The sequence below is a fragment of the Copadichromis virginalis genome, linkage group LG11 (genome assembly GCF_057382275.1).
Source record: "Copadichromis virginalis isolate Kocher_CV1m ecotype Utaka linkage group LG11, C_Virginalis_male_GT1.1, whole genome shotgun sequence".
Lineage (NCBI taxonomy): Eukaryota > Metazoa > Chordata > Actinopteri > Cichliformes > Cichlidae > Copadichromis > Copadichromis virginalis.
The window spans coordinates 21674144-21691418 of NC_140628.1; the positions used below are offsets into that span (position 1 = coordinate 21674144).

At 41.5% G+C, this 17275-nt stretch overlaps 1 protein-coding gene and 1 pseudogene across 4 annotated transcripts; both read left to right on the forward strand.

Annotated features, from left to right (window-relative positions):
- Window positions 1-2167: 2167 nt before the first annotated feature.
- On the forward strand, window positions 2168-9770 carry LOC146698526 (RNA-binding protein 12B-like; annotated as a pseudogene). Its single transcript, XR_014923034.1, has 2 exons — window positions 2168-2289; window positions 7767-9770. The product of XR_014923034.1 is annotated as an RNA-binding protein 12B-like (transcript).
- Window positions 9771-11974: 2204 nt separating this feature from the next.
- LOC146698527 (RNA-binding protein 12B-like) lies at window positions 11975-16237 on the forward strand. Of its 3 annotated transcripts, none has more exons than XM_085473681.1 (2): window positions 11975-12097; window positions 14235-16237. In XM_085473681.1, exon 2 carries the CDS (start codon window positions 14257-14259, stop codon window positions 16159-16161), a length of 1905 nt encoding a protein of 634 aa, XP_085329807.1. In that variant the 5' UTR covers window positions 11975-12097; window positions 14235-14256; the 3' UTR covers window positions 16162-16237. The 3 variants fall into 3 exon arrangements, with proteins under 3 accessions (XP_085329807.1, XP_085329805.1, XP_085329806.1); XM_085473679.1 differs by having other exon boundaries at window positions 12030-13084; XM_085473680.1 differs by having other exon boundaries at window positions 12030-12728; window positions 12798-16237.
- Window positions 16238-17275: the final 1038 nt, after the last annotated feature.

Here is a 17275-nt window from a genome sequence, read left to right on the forward strand (position 1 = left end):
AAGTTAATTTGTACATTTTTGTAGTAACCTGAAAATTGTAAATATTGTAAAACTTTTCTTCTGTCATTTAATGGTCGGGCATTGTACAGCTACAAGCATTTCACCCCCATGTCATACTGTGTATGGTTGTGTGTGTGTGACAAATAAAATTTGAATTTGAATTTGATGATGGAAAGAGAAATACTTTTGTTATCCCATACTTTCTTTTAATTCTTTTGGTACAGCAGTTGCAATGAATAATAATATTACTGATTATGATAGTATGCAGGAGATGATTCTGTGCCTGACAGATACTTTAAATTATTGAGGTTGATCGCAAGTGATATGAAAGATTTCCTTTATCTGTCCTTGTGCCATCAGAGCTGAATCAGCCTGTTAGAGAAAGTGATCTGCTGTCTTTGGAAGCCCGTTTCCGCCACAAAAAAAAGTATCCATAACTCGAAGTTTTGGTAACTCAAAGTTTTGCGTTATCTTTCTTGAAATTTCAAGCTACTCTCTTGAAATTTCGACTTATTAACTCGAAATTTTGAGATAAGTAGCTCAAAATTTTGACTCACTTTTCTCAAAATTTGGCCGAGCTAACTTCAAATTTTGAGTTAATAAGTCAAAATTTCAAGAAAATAAGTGGAAATTTTGAGAAAATAACTCAAAGATTTGAGAAAGATAACTCAAAATTTCAAGTTATGGATACTTATTTTTCTTCCTTTTTTAGTGGTGGAAATGGGCTTCCATAAAAAATTGCAGAGCGGTTTAATCAGTTTGCTGGTATCAGCTCCAATGCTGCTCCCGCAGCAGACTACACCAAAGTACACTGCACTCACAATACCTAAAAAGCAGATTTCATCTGATCTCTGTTTTGATTTGTTCTTCTTTTTTTTTTTGTATTATCATTAGGCATAGCAGAAAATATTAACACACACACACACACACACACACACACACACACACACACACACACACACACACACACACACACACACACACACATCTGCAGGAAGCTCCTGAGGATGTTTTACCAGTCGGTGGTTGCTGGAGTACTTTTCTATGCTGTGGTGTGCTGGGGGAGCAGCACAGCAAAGAAGGACTCATCCAGGCTGGAGAAACTGATAAGGAGGGCTAGCTCTGTGGTCGGCATGAAGCTGGACACTCTGGTGACAGTGGCAGAGAAAAGGACATTAAAGAAACTGATGGACATTATGAACAATGCTGGGCATCCTCTGCACACGGCCATAAACAATCAGAAGAGTCTGTTCAGTGACAGGTTGCTTCTCCCCAAGACAAGAACTAACAGACTTAAAAACTCCTTTGTCCCACACGCCATCAAACTGTTTAACTCCTCTCTGGAGGGGAGAGGGAGGGGAAACAGGAGGACAAAGGAGGGGGGAACAACTAAGCTGTAGTGCCTCTTCACCTCACTGTACAATACCTTGTGCAATACTTTTTGTAAATAGTCAACAGTGCAATAGACTCAATACTTGAAATGTGCAATTCACTTGTATTTTTTATTTTTTATTCCTATTTATTCTATTTATCCCCTTTGTATATTTTATTTATATCTGTCTCTGTATTTATATATGTGTGTGTGTGTGTGTGTGTGTGTGTGTGTGTGTGTGTGTGTGTGTGTGTGTGTGTGTGTGTGTATATATATATATATATAACAATTCTGTAACTGTAACTTCGGTCGTTGCTGTGCTTTTTGGAAGTCGAATTTCCCAGAGGAACCCACCCGAGGGATTAGTAAAGTTCTATCTTATCTTATCTCTTATCTTACACACACACACACACACACACACACACACACACACACACACACACACACACACACACACACAGACAATATAAAACTGTATATTGTGGGGGAAAAAACTCTAGATGAATGTAACTTTGGAGAAGATTGTAAATGTGTTAAGGATACAGGCTGGTTAATTAGCAAGTCAACTAATGGTTAGGCTCTGCTAGAACTTTGCCTGAGCATTCTCACGCCGGTACAGTAGACGGCAACATGCACCTTTGACTTCGGTTTGGACCGCGCCGCCTGAGGAAGAAGAAAAAAAGGCGCCGAAGAAGGCCACTTTCCCACTTTCGCGTTTCAGACCACACTCCATACCAGTTGGTGGCGGTAATGCACCATTCAGTTGTTTGTCAACTGGCAATAAAAATTTAAAAGGAGGAAGAAGAAGGCCATTTTCCCCTGAAACAGTGCCGTGAGAGCGACGTACCCGAGCTTTATTGTTCTCATTATCTCCACTACTCTCGATATTTTAACGAGAGTCTTTGGTTGCCTTTTGTGTAAGTTCTGACGTTGGTTATGTGACAGTATGGTGGTAATATTAAAAAACGAAAACGTCGTCATTGCTGCTGGCCGGGTTCGGGCGATAAACGAGCTAACGCTAAAGCTACAGGCCTAGCTGGGTACAAAGACGAGTGCAGCTCAGCTCGACATTTTGTTCTTGGTTTCAGCGGCAGAGGCGTTTGAAGTGCCAGAAACAACCTGGGGAACAATCCACGTTAGCTAATCTCAGCTGGCATACAAGGTTACGATGTGTGCAGGTTGCGTGTATTTTACGTGTATATTTTGTCAACGATGCGGCTAACGGGGGCATGTCCGATTCAGTATTGGCGACGTGGTTGTTATGTATTTGGAGCACTGAGCTTTTGATTAGGTGCACGTTGGAGACACATTTAAGTCATTTAGCAAGTTATTGTACATGTTGGGGGTTTCTCTCTACGTGGATGGCCAACCTGGAACAGTTAAGGCTCTGTCGTTGGTCGTGCCCCCCTCCCGTGATGCATGGGTGGTGATTTCTGGTTGACAGCAACTGTCAGTTTGCAAAGATTCTGAGATCTCCCTGCCGTGCATGAAGGCGACTCATCAAGATACCATGTTAGTTCGTTTTCTCATTGATATTGGTGGTAAAAGGTCCTGTAATTTTCACTTTGGGTTAATGATCTTGAACTGAGCAGTGACTTCAGCGTGCTCCTGCATAAGGACCATACAGGGAGTGCAGAATTATTAGGCAAATGAGTATTTTGTCCACATCATCCTCTTAATGCATGTTGTCTTACTCCAAGCTGTATAGGCTCGAAAAACTACTACCAATTAAGCATATTAGGTGATGTGCATCTCTGTAATGAGAAGGGGTGTGGTCTAATGACATCAACACCCTATATCAGGTGTGCATAATTATTAGGCAACGTCCTAGTGACGGACGGTTGACAGCCAGGAGATGGCAGTAATGCAACAGTTTTGGATGCAAGCTGCCGTTAAACTTGACTGAAGAAGTAGGCAACGTCCTTTCCTTTGGCAAAATGGGTCAACAGAAGGACTTGACAGGCTCAGAAAAGTCAAAAATAGTGAGATATCTTGCAGAGGGATGCAGCAGTCTCAAAATTGCAAAGCTTCTGAAGCGTGATCATCGAACAATCAAGCGTTTCATTCAAAATAGTCAACAGGGTCGCAAGAAGCGTGCGGAAAAACCAAGGCGCAAAATAACTGCCCATGAACTGAGAAAAGTCAAGCGTGCAGCTGCCAACATGCCACTTGCCACCAGTTTGGCCATATTTCAGAGCTGCAACATCACTGGAGTGCCCAAAAGCACAAGGTGTGCAATACTCAGAGACATGGCCAAGGTAAGAAAGGCTGAAAGACGACCACCACTGAACAAGACACACAAGCTGAAACGTCAAGACTGGGCCAAGAAATATCTTGAGACTGATTTTTCTAAGGTTTTATGGACTGATGTAATGAGAGTGAGTCTTGATGGGCCAGATGGATGGTCCCATGGCTGGACTGGTAAAGGGCAGAGAGCTCCAGTCCGACTCAGACGCCAGCAAGGTGGAGGTGGAGTACTGGTTTGGGCTGGTATCATCAAAGATGAGCTTGTGGGGCCTTTTCGGGTTGAGGATGGAGTCAAGCTCAACTCCCAGTCCTACTGCCAGTTTCTGGAAGACACCTTCTTCGAGCAGTGGTACAGGAAGAAGTCTGCATCCTTCAAGAAAAACATGATTTTCATGCAGGACAATGCTCCATCACACGCGTCCAAGTACTCCACAGCGTGGCTGGCAAGAAAGGGTATAAAAGAAGAAAAACTAATGACATGGCCTCCTTGTTCACCTGATCTGAACCCCATTGAGAACCTGTGGTCCATCATCAAATGTGAGATTTACAAGGAGGGAAAACAGTACACCTCTCTGAACAGTGTCTGGGAGGCTGTGGTTGCTGCTGCACGCAATGTTGATGGTGAACAGATCAAAACACTGACAGAATCCATGGATGGCAGGCTTTTGAGTGTCCTTGCAAAGAAAGGTGGCTATATTGGTCACTGATTTGTTTTTGTTTTGTTTTTGAATGTCAGAAATGTATATTTGTGAATGTGGAGATGTTATATTGGTTTCACTGGTAAAAATAATTGAAATGGGTATATATTTGTTTTTTGTTAAGTTGCCTAATAATTATGCACAGTAATAGTCACCTGCAGACACAGATATCCCCCTAAAATAGCTAAAACTAAAAACAAACTAAAAACTACTTCCAAGAACATTCAGCTTTGATATTAATGAGTTTTTTGGGTTCATTGAGAACATGGTTGTTGTTCAATAATAAAATTATTCCTCAAAAATACAACTTGCCTAATAATTCTGCACTCCCTGTATGAGCGACTGGCTCAAAGTCTTACTTATTTCCTTTACCTGATACAGCCATTGCTGCTATAAACTGCACGTTTTGGAATCATTGGGAGAAGCTGGATCAAGGCGGCAATGTAGTGAAGAAACCTTGAAGAAGAACAACATCCTGATTTCTTTGAGGTCTTTTTCTTTCCTGCTTTGCTTCATCAGAAACAACAGTCTAGCTCGACCTGTCCGACCAGCTTGAAAGCAGGAAATCTGAACTGGTAACACAAAAAAAGGAGTGAACAAAGGAGTGTGAATTTTCACCATCTAATTAGGTTTGCTTATAAGAAGATCCAAATTCATTTAATTATGAATTGAGGTGGACTTTGTGGTGGCTGAAGCATAAAACATTTTTTTTAACTAGCTTTTTATGAGCAGTCAGTTATTAACTTCTGAAACATTGGAGTGTTTTGCACAGCTTTGAAGCTAAAATGTACATAATTGATACATTTGGGTATTGTAAGTAACGTCAAGTAAGGACTTCTTTGCCCAAAACAAATGAAAATGCTGCTTTGAGCTATGCCCACACTGGTATACTTTTAGCTCTAAAGCAATACTGAAGGGTTTCACGTGTTGTAAATGTGCAGCTTAATTAGGGCTGCTCGATTATGGCAAAAATGATAATCACGATTATTTTTTATTAATTGAGATCTCGATTATTTGACGATATTTATTTAACAATAACAATGTATTGAATAATGACTTTAAAGATTGTCATAAAATAGTGTGCAAATACGGATAACTGTGCAAATGTTTGCAATATAAAAAACAAATGAAAAATGTAAACATCTGTTCACTGAACTTTGCAGTGTTGCTCTGTGGTGCAGCTACGACACTGTAGCAAAGTTTACACACTATGTCTACTTGATCCACGTCTGACTCCGCGAACCCATAATGTTTCCACACCACTGAAGTTTTTTTTTTTTTACCTCTCTTTTAAACCAACAGCAGTCACTCTCCTCTCCAAATAACTTCTGCTTAGCTTTCCGAGCTTCCCTCGGGTCCTCTTAATCAGCGGTCCCCAACCCCCGGGCCTCGGACCGGTACCGGTCCGTTAGTCGTTTGGTACCGAGCCGCGAGAGTTGAGGCTCAGGTGTGAAATGTATAGTTTTCAGGGTTTTTATCGGTTTTCAGCGTTATTTTGTTATCGTTTTTATCGTTTACTCAGTTTTCCTTGGTCTTTTCACGTGTGTTATGAATAAATGTTCTTTTTTTCGGTACCGGTACTAGTTTTATTTTGTTGTATTTATCCGCGACACCTTAAAGGCCGGTCCATGAAAATATTGTCGGGCATAAACCGGTCCGTGGCGCAAAAAAGGTTGGGAACCGCTGCTCTCAGTGTTGCCAACTCCTCAGTAAGTAAAATCGCTATTGGTTGTCCTAAAAGTCGCTAGAAGTCGCCAAATGACGTCATCGCTTAATTTGTAGAATTGGTCATGCTAATGTAATTGTAACCTACGTTGTTGGAGAGAGAAATAACATCGTGGAAGAGACATAAAGTGAGTAAAAAACGTCCTAAATGCAGTTAGAATTTATTTAGAACTACAAATTAAATTTCTTTTAACAATTATTGTTTTTAATGTCACAGTTCCAACCCTGCTCCTTTATCCGGGCCTGGACTGGCAAAAGTGACCCGAAATTGGCGCTCTGGTGGAGTTACTTTGTGTGTGAAAGTGTTTGTTTATAAGTAGTTTTAAACTTTGTGATCCACAAAACAGCATAACAGTAAAAGAAGAATTGACTGCGTTACAGTCAGTGCGGGAGCAGCGGCTTCACTCATGCGCGATTCATTTGTCCTTTGGACGCATGGGTGTGAACATCTCCTGCCCTGATAACAGCGGGGGAGGACTATCCTCCGCCTGGGAGAGCTTTGGCACGGGTGAGGTGCCCACGGCAGCACCCGCTGCTTGTTGAGAGTAAGAGCGATGCGCGTTTTCACGTCAAAAAGTCGTCATAAATAAGTCTCCAATAATACCAGAAAAGTCGCCAGATTTGTCGCTAGTCGCTTTTTAGAAAAAAAGTCGCTAAGGGGGTCTGAAAACTCGCTAAATATAGCGACAAAGTCGCTAAATTGGCAACACTGGCTGCTCTTAATTGTTGTGACACGTGTTAGAAATGCAGAGAGGTGCGCTGGATTCGCCACACGGAGCAGCGCGAGAGTAAAGCACGAGGGAGGGGCTAATAATCGGCTCAGTCATTTTTAATGATCGTTGAAAGCCCAGATCGTAATCTGATTAAAATTCGATTAATTGAGCAGCCCTAAGCTTAATGTTCTTGTGAAGTCTGAGACTGATTTGGAGCAGCGTTTGATCATGTCTGGAACAGATGGAGCAAAGGTTAACGGTTGGAGATGTTATCTGCTGTTAAGCGTGATCTTGTCATTTTTTTCTGTAAGATGACAGTGCCAGATGAAGAACTACTCCCTACCCCCCCACCAAGCGCAGATTTCACAGCTGGATTTATGACTGGTCATCGAGGCTGTTCTGCAGTTGATCACTTGGCTAAATAAGTGGACATTATTTATAAACTTGAAAGTGGACTCGCTATATTGAGGATTTTTCTTCTTTGGGAGGTGGTTTCATTTTCAGCTTGGCATCTTTCAGAACTAATCTTGCTCGGTTATTGAAACCAGTATGGTTTTATTTTTATTTTTTCCCCCCTCATTTGCTGGTGAACACTGTGCCACCGATGTTTTTTTGTTTGTTTCTTTGGGTTTTTGGTGAAGTCAATTTGGTGGGAACTTGAGTCAAATATTTTAAATAGTGAGCAGAATTTTAGTTTTAATATGGTCTGTGTTTTAGTTCCTTAATTTTGCTGCGATTTCAACGTAAAGGCCTTTAGTTTTGTGCTTTGAAGCTTGGCTCTTTAGAATGTGAGGTGGATTTGTGATTAACCTCTGCAGTTCTTATTAGGCAGTCTTGTGTGTTTTTTTTAAAAAATTGACCGTTTTGGGTATTGGTGTAAATGGTGTATCTGCCCCTGAGAGTGCATTGCTTTTCAGATTCCATGGTGGTACAGTGAAATGCCGGGAAATTGGCACAGAGCTACAGATGCTCTGTTGGCAATAATATTATTCTATATCCTTCTGTCTACAGGTGCTGTTGTTTGTGCTTCAGCATGGCGGTCGTCATCCGTTTACAGGGCCTGAGAGTCACAGCGGGTTCTGAGGATATTCGCAGGTTCTTCACTGGCCTCAAAATTCCTGATGGAGGGGTGCATATAATTGGTGGGGAGCGAGACGAGGCTTTCATTATCTTTGCTTCAGATGAAGATGCAAGAAGAGCCATGATACATTCAGGTGGTGTCATTAGAGGCTCACCTGTTACATTCCTGTTAAGTAGTAAAGCAGAGTTTCAGAATATGCTCGAAAGAACAACAAAAATTGTGGAGAGGAATCAGAAAAGGCGGCTTGAAGATGACATTGGACATCCTCGCAGATCTATGGAGCCAGAGATGGGCAGGAGATCAGCCAGCAGATCGGGTGACAGTCCTCCACCCCTGCTCCAGAGGGCCCCAAACACAGATGATGTGTTTTTGTTTCTAAAAGGTCTGCCTTTCTCTGTCACTGAAAAGGAAATTTGTGATTTTTTTTGGTGGTTTAGTTGTTGATGAAGTTGTTTTAGTAAAAAATCGCCAAGGATTAAACAATGGAACAGGTTTTGTCAAATTTGCAACAAGAGAGGATGCAATGGAAGGGTTGAAGAGAGATCGGGAATACATTGGCGCAAGGTATATTGAGATCTCCACGACAACATTGAATGATTGGCATCGGGTTACTGGTAGAATGCCAACAGCTGTCATAGGTGGCAGTTTCCAAAGGGGGAGATCACCCATTCCCGATCAGAGGGATCCACAGCACCGTGTAAGGTCACGATCACCTGTGGCTCAGAGGCACATTGCTCCTTCAGAAGGGGAGTACTGTGTTTTGTTGGAAAATCTGTCATTTGCAGTGGAAAAAGAACATATAAAACGTCTCTTTCATAATGCGAAACTTGGGGATGACCAGATCCTGCACTTGATTGACTCTGACGGGAAACAAAAAAGATCTGCACTGGTGCTGTTCAAGAGTTTGCGTGACTATTGTGAAGCTTTAGCTCATGAAAAAAGACAGTTTTTCAATCGACTAGTGCATACCCGTCCAGTTTCGAGGGAGAACATGATTGCCCTTCTGAAACCTCAAGGTACCACTGTCCGGCCTTCTGGAAACTCTGAAAGGTTTCGGGAGGGGCCTGCATCTTACTCCAGTGATCCTTATGACTCAGAGAAGATATGTGTGTTTGTGCGAAACCTGCCATTCGATGTACGAAAAGTTGAGATCATCGACTTCTTCCTTGGGTTTAATATCACAGAGGACAATGTGTGTGTGCTGCAGGACCGAGAAGGTGCTGGGGTTGGACAAGCTATGGTGGTCTTTGGATCTGAGACGGAGGCTATGAGGGCACTCATTCTCGATGGACGACGGTTTCTTGGGTCAAAAGTCATACTAAAATGCATTACACGTTCTGAGATGCAGGAGTTGGGTGTTGATCCACCAGTGGTGCAAGAGCCACTGCTGAGAGGGGAGCAGTACTCGGGCAAGAGCAGCGAAGCATCTTATCTCACTGGTGACACTTCATATCCTGACTTCAGGGTTCCTCGTGATGGGGGTATACCAGTAACTAATGCACAGGATAGCATCCATGGAAGTATTGATTATGAGTCTCGTGCAGCGCGGTCTCGTTCTCCAGAAGACCGGGGCAATGGAGTTCGTGGCAGTTTTCGCTCCCCTGTGGAGCCTTTTGACGCTCCCACCTGTGTTCAGTTACTCAACCTACCTTTCCAAATCAGAAGTGAAGAAATCTACGATTTTTGTTACGGGTATCGTATAATACCTGGATCTGTGTCACTGCAGTATGACCAGAGTGGAAAACCTAAAGGCTCTGCTACTTTGGTATTTGAGTCTCGTCGAGAGGCTTTAACGGCAGTTGAAGAACTAGGTGGGAGACCAATAGGGCAGAGAAAAATAAAGCTACTCCTTGTGTGAAAGTAAAATTGCTTTTCATTGCACTTAAAATTCCAGGTGTAATTGGAAATGTAAACAATGTTGATTTGAAAAACCACTGCCTTGTTGTTGTTTTTTTCATTTTTTTTCGTTTTTTTTTATTTTTTTTATGTAGGGTGGGGAAAAGGAGGGTGTTGGGGGCTGTTGATATGGGGTGGCTTTATGATTCTAACTATAAAGTTAGCTTGCATGTATTTAATTTAGCCTTGTTTTAGCTGCTAAAAGCAATACTCTATTTCAATTTTTGATTGAACTTGTTATAGTGTGTATTCCATTTCATCTTACTGTCTTTTTGTCATTTTAAAATAAAAATGGATGCTTTTGAATTGTTAACATTAAATTAGGATCTGCTGATCAAGCTTGTCTATACAGGATACAGATAAATAATAAATAAAAAATATTTCGGGTTCAGTGATGTATTTTTTTTTTCTCCCCTCAAAGACCTGTTATGATATTCTGCATTTTATTGATTTTATTTTTTTGTAGACAGCCTTCAAAGAACAAAACCTTGAATACGACCACCGTTTAAATGGTCACTACTCATCTGTAGTGGTGAATATGGTGTACTGACAGGTTTGAAATAATAACTATAGAGGCCTGTCTAAAACTATTGCTTGCTCCGCTACTGCTGCGCCCTAGCTTCAGCATGGGTGAATGGTGGTACGAACGAGCCAGAATGCGCTCACATAGTTAGCGAAGAGTTGTGGGAGAGCTCTAAAACACAAATGATAGCGAATGCAGCGCCTCGGGAAGTGTTTAAAATGACAAGACTAACAGTCTGATCCCCCAACGAAGTCTTTTGAGCATGTGTTTTAGCCAATTTCTATTTGTATCAGCCACTAATCGAGTGCCTCTGTTTCTGAGGCTTCTCTGTTCAGCATCACATGATATGGGTGCACAGCTGGCGCGAACCCCGGAGCGCACTGCGGCTCCTACGAGTCAAACAACCAGTTAAAATTTCAAAAAGGCAGGCCTTGTTAGAGAGCATCACACAGTGGTTAAAATCTCAATAACAGAGACCTTGGTCCTTTGATAAACATATTTCATGCTTCATTTATTTGATGTTGTTTATCATAGTCTATTTGATTGATTACTTTTTGTTCTGCCTATTCAGTTTTTTTGTCATCCACTGGAACAATTTGAACTGCACTAATGTGATGATGGAAAGAGAAATACTTTTGTTATCCCATACTTTCTTTTAATTCTTTTGGTACAGCAGTTGCAATGAATAATAATATTACTGATTATGATAGTATGCAGGAGATGATTCTGTGCCTGACAGATACTTTAAATTATTGAGGTTGATCGCAAGTGATATGAAAGATTTCCTTTATCTGTCCTTGTGCCATCAGAGCTGAATCAGCCTGTTAGAGAAAGTGATCTGCTGTCTTTGGAAGCCCGTTTCCGCCACAAAAAAAAGTATCCATAACTCAAAGTTTCGCGTTATCTTTCTTGAAATTTCGACTTATGGACTCAAAATTTTGAGATAAGTAACGCAAAATTTTGACTCACTTTTCTCAAAATTTGGCAGAGCTAACTTGAAATTTTGAGTTCATAAGTCAAAATTTTGAGAAAATAACTCAAAGATTTGAGAAAGATAACTCGAAATTTCAAGTTATGGATACTTATTTTTCTTCCTTTTTTAGTGGTGGAAATGGGCTTCCATAAAAAATTGCAGAGCGGTTTAATCAGTTTGCTGGTATCAGCTCCAATGCTGCTCCCGCAGCAGACTACACCAAAGTACACTGCACTCACAATACCTAAAGGGCAGATTTCATCTGATTGCCGGATCTCTGTTTTGATTTGTTCTTCTTTTTTTTGTATTATCATTAGGCATAGCAGAAAATATTAACACACACACACACACACACACACACACACACACACACACACACACACACACACACACACACACACACACACACACAGACAATATAAAACTGTATATTGTGGGGGAAAAAACTCTAGATGAATGTAACTTTGGAGAAGATTGTAAATGTGTTAAGGATACAGGCTGGTTAATTAGCAAGTCAACTAATGGTTAGGCTCTGCTAGAACTTTGCCTGAGCATTCTCACGCCGGTACAGTAGACGGCAACATGCACCTTTGACTTCGGTTTGGACCGCGCCGCCTGAGGAAGAAGAAAAAAAGGCGCCGAAGAAGGCCACTTTCCCACTTTCGCGTTTCAGACCACACTCCATACCAGTTGGTGGCGGTAATGCACCATTCAGTTGTTTGTCAACTGGCAATAAAAATTTAAAAGGAGGAAGAAGAAGGCCATTTTCCCCTGAAACAGTGCCGTGAGAGCGACGTACCCGAGCTTTATTGTTCTCATTATCTCCACTACTCTCGATATTTTAACGAGAGTCTTTGGTTGCCTTTTGTGTAAGTTCTGACGTTGGTTATGTGACAGTATGGTGGTAATATTAAAAAACGAAAACGTCGTCATTGCTGCTGGCCGGGTTCGGGCGATAAACGAGCTAACGCTAAAGCTACAGGCCTAGCTGGGTACAAAGACGAGTGCAGCTCAGCTCGACATTTTGTTCTTGGTTTCAGCGGCAGAGGCGTTTGAAGTGCCAGAAACAACCTGGGGAACAATCCACGTTAGCTAATCTCAGCTGGCATACAAGGTTACGATGTGTGCAGGTTGCGTGTATTTTACGTGTATATTTTGTCAACGATGCGGCTAACGGGGGCATGTCCGATTCAGTATTGGCGACGTGGTTGTTATGTATTTGGAGCACTGAGCTTTTGATTAGGTGCACGTTGGAGACACATTTAAGTCATTTAGCAAGTTATTGTACATGTTGGGGGTTTCTCTCTACGTGGATGGCCAACCTGGAACAGTTAAGGCTCTGTCGTTGGTCGTGCCCCCCTCCCGTGATGCATGGGTGGTGATTTCTGGTTGACAGCAACTGTCAGTTTGCAAAGATTCTGAGATCTCCCTGCCGTGCATGAAGGCGACTCATCAAGATACCATGTTAGTTCGTTTTCTCATTGATATTGGTGGTAAAAGGTCCTGTAATTTTCACTTTGGGTTAATGATCTTGAACTGAGCAGTGACTTCAGCGTACTGCTGCATAAGGACCATATGAGTGACTGGCTACTTATTTCCTTTACCTGATACAGCCATTGCTGCTATAAACTGCACGTTTTGGAATCATTGGGAGAAGCTGGATCAAGGCTGCAATGTAGTGAAGAAACCTTGAAGAAGAACAACATCCTGATTTCGTTGGGGTTTTTTTTCCTGCTTTGGTTCATCAGAAACAACAGTCTAGCTCGACCTGTCTGACCAGCTTGAAAGCAGGAAATTGAACTGGTAACACAAAAAAGGAGTGAACAAAGGAGTGTGAATTTTCACCATCTAATTAGGTTTGCTTATAAGAAGATCCAAATTCATTTAATTATAATTATGAATTGAGGTGGACTTTGTGGTGGCTGAAGCATAAAACATTTTTTTTTAACTAGCTTTTTACGAGCAGTCAACTATTAACTTCTGAAACATTGGAGTGTTTTGCACAGCTTTGAAGCTAAAATGTACATAATTGATACATTTGGGTATTGTAAGTAACGTCAAGTAAGGACTTCTTTGCCCAAAACAAATGAACATGCTGCTTTGAGCTATGACCACACTGGTATACTCCTAGCTCTAAAGCAATACTGAAGGGTTTCACGTGTTGTAAATGTGCAGCTTAATGTGCTTGTGAAGTCTGAGACTGATTTGGAGCAGCGTTTGATCATGTCTGGAACAGATGGAGCAAAGGTTAACGTTTGGAGATGTTATTTGCTGTTAAGCGTGATCTTGTCATTTTTTTCTGTAAGATGACAGTGCCAGATGAAGAACTACTCCCTACCCCCCCACCAAGCGCAGATTTCACAGCTGGATTTATGACTGGTCATCGAGGCTGTTCTGCAGTTGATCACTTGGCTAAATAAGTGGACATTATTTATAAACTTGAAAGTGGACTCGCTATATTGAGGATTTTTCTTCTTTGGGAGGTGGTTTCATTTTCAGCTTGGCATCTTTCAGAACTAATCTTGCTCGGTTATTGAAACCAGTATGGTTTTATTTTTATTTTTTCCCCCCTCATTTGCTGGTGAACACTGTGCCACCGATGTTTTTTTGTTTGTTTCTTTGGGTTTTTGGTGAAGTCAATTTGGTGGGAACTTGAGTCAAATATTTTAAATAGTGAGCAGAATTTTAGTTTTAATATGGTCTGTGTTTTAGTTCCTTAATTTTGCTGCGATTTCAACGTAAAGGCCTTTAGTTTTGTGCTTTGAAGCTTGGCTCTTTAGAATGTGAGGTGGATTTGTGATTAACCTCTGCAGTTCTTATTAGGCAGTCTTGTGTGTTTTTTTTAAAAAATTGACCGTTTTGGGTATTGGTGTAAATGGTGTATCTGCCCCTGAGAGTGCATTGCTTTTCAGATTCCATGGTGGTACAGTGAAATGCCGGGAAATTGGCACAGAGCTACAGATGCTCTGTTGGCAATAATATTATTCTATATCCTTCTGTCTACAGGTGCTGTTGTTTGTGCTTCAGCATGGCGGTCGTCATCCGTTTACAGGGCCTGAGAGTCACAGCGGGTTCTGAGGATATTCGCAGGTTCTTCACTGGCCTCAAAATTCCTGATGGAGGGGTGCATATAATTGGTGGGGAGCGAGACGAGGCTTTCATTATCTTTGCTTCAGATGAAGATGCAAGAAGAGCCATGATACGTTCAGGTGGTGTCATTAGAGGCTCACCTGTTACATTGCTTTTAAGTAGTAAAGCAGAGATGCAGAATATGCTCGACAGAACAACAAAAATTGTGGAGAGGGATCAGAAAAGGCGGCTTGAAGATGACATTGGACATCCTCGCAGATCTATGGAGCCAGAGATGGGCAGGAGATCAGCCAGCAGATCGGGTGACAGTCCTCCACCCCTGCTCCAGAGGGCCCCAAACACAGATGATGTGTTTTTGTTTCTAAAAGGTCTGCCTTTCTCTGTCACTGAAAAGGAAATTTGTGACTTTTTTGGTGGTTTAGTTGTTGATGAAGTTGTTTTAGTAAAAAATCGCCAAGGATTAAACAATGGAACAGGTTTTGTCAAATTTGCAACAAGAGAGGATGCAATGGAAGGGTTGAAGAGAGATCGGGAATACATTGGCGCAAGGTATATTGAGATCTCCACGACAACATTGAATGATTGGCATCGGGTTACTGGTAGAATGCCAACAGCTGTCATAGGTGGCAGTTTCCAAAGGGGGAGATCACCCATTCCCGATCAGAGGGATCCACAGCACCGTGCAAGGTCACGATCACCTGTGGCTCAGAGGCACATTGCTCCTTCAGAAGGGGAGTACTGTGTTTTGTTGGAAAATCTGTCATTTGCAGTGGAAAAAGAACATATAAAACGTCTCTTTCATAATGCGAAACTTGGGGATGACCAGATCCTGCACTTGATTGACTCTGATGGGAAACAAAAAAGATCTGCACTGGTGCTGTTCAAGAGTTTGCGTGACTATTGTGAAGCTTTAGCTCATGAAAAAAGACAGTTTTTCAATCGACTAGTGCATACCCGTCCAGTTTCGAGGGAGAACATGATTGCCCTTCTGAAACCTCAAGGTACCACTGTCCGGCCTTCTGGAAACTCTGAAAGGTTTCGGGAGGGGCCTGCATCTTACTCCAGTGATCCTTATGACTCAGAGAAGATATGTGTGTTTGTGCGAAACCTGCCATTCGATGTACGAAAAGTTGAGATCATCGACTTCTTCCTTGGGTTTAATATCACAGAGGACAATGTGTGTGTGCTGCAGGACCGAGAAGGTGCTGGGGTTGGACAAGCTATGGTGGTCTTTGGATCTGAGACGGAGGCTATGAGGGCACTCATTCTCGATGGACGACGGTTTCTTGGGTCAAAAGTCATACTAAAATGCATTACACGTTCTGAGATGCAGGAGTTGGGTGTTGATCCACCAGTGGTGCAAGAGCCACTGCTGAGAGGGGAGCAGTACTCGGGCAAGAGCAGCGAAGCATCTTATCTCACTGGTGACACTTCATATCCTGACTTCAGGGTTCCTCGTGATGGGGGTATACCAGTAACTAATGCACAGGATAGCATCCATGGAAGTATTGATTATGAGTCTCGTGCAGCGCGGTCTCGTTCTCCAGAAGACCGGGGCAATGGAGTTCGTGGCAGTTTTCGCTCCCCTGTGGAGCCTTTTGACGCTCCCACCTGTGTTCAGTTACTCAACCTACCTTTCCAAATCAGAAGTGAAGAAATCTACGATTTTTGTTACGGGTATCGTATAATACCTGGATCTGTGTCACTGCAGTATGACCAGAGTGGAAAACCTAAAGGCTCTGCTACTTTGGTATTTGAGTCTCGTCGAGAGGCTTTAACGGCAGTTGAAGAACTAGGTGGGAGACCAATAGGGCAGAGAAAAATAAAGCTACTCCTTGTGTGAAAGTAAAATTGCTTTTCATTGCACTTAAAATTCCAGGTGTAATTGGAAATGTAAACAATGTTGATTTGAAAAACCACTGCCTTGTTGTTGTTTTTTTCATTTTTTTTCGTTTTTTTTTATTTTTTTTATGTAGGGTGGGGAAAAGGAGGGTGTTGGGGGCTGTTGATATGGGGTGGCTTTATGATTCTAACTATAAAGTTAGCTTGCATGTATTTAATTTAGCCTTGTTTTAGCTGCTAAAAGCAATACTCTATTTCAATTTTTGATTGAACTTGTTATAGTGTGTATTCCATTTCATCTTACTGTCTTTTTGTCATTTTAAAATAAAAATGGATGCTTTTGAATTGTTAACATTAAATTAGGATCTGCTGATCAAGCTTGTCTATACAGGATACAGATAAATAATAAATAAAAAATATTTCGAGTTCAGTGATGTATTTTTTTTTCTCCCCTCAAAGACCTGTTATGATATTCTGCATTTTATTGATTTTATTTTTTGTAGACAGCCTTCAAAGAACAAAACCTTAAATACGACCACCGTTTAAATGGTCACTACTCATCTGTAGTGGTGAATATGGTGTACTGACAGGTTTGAAATAATAACTATAGAGGCCTGTCTAAAACTATTGCGTGGTGGGGGTTTTTGTGTGTGTGTGTGTGTGTGCTTTCTGCTCATTTTACATAATTTGTAAGCACTGGGAGAGCTGCACAGCTCAAACCTAGTGAAAAATTAGTTTAAAAAATGTGAACATTTAAAATGACAATTTCTAATTTTCTCTTGTGTATAACAATCTAAAATAACTTTGTATACAAAATTTCTCAAGACATTTAGTTAACTGATAAACGGTAGTTGATCAACCACTAAGCACTTATCCAATGTTGCAACGAGGTGTACCGGGTCCTGGTAGCCGCCTAAGCAATGGCGAGGTGTGGCTTCACATCAAATACGGCTGTTACAGAAGACCGTACAGTTATAAAAAGAAAAAACACTCCTTTTAATGCTGTAACGATAGTCAATACCTACTTGTACAGAAAAAACATTCAGATATTGATAAAATTGCTAATTAGATTAAATGTGGAAACAACACTACTCCCTTTTCACGACAGTAGAACG

Bases quoted from the DNA above. Each gene is read 5' to 3' on its own strand.
- LOC146698527 (XM_085473681.1), top strand. From the start codon at position 14,257: ATGGCGGTCGTCATCCGTTTACAGGGCCTGAGAGTCACAGCGGGTTCT.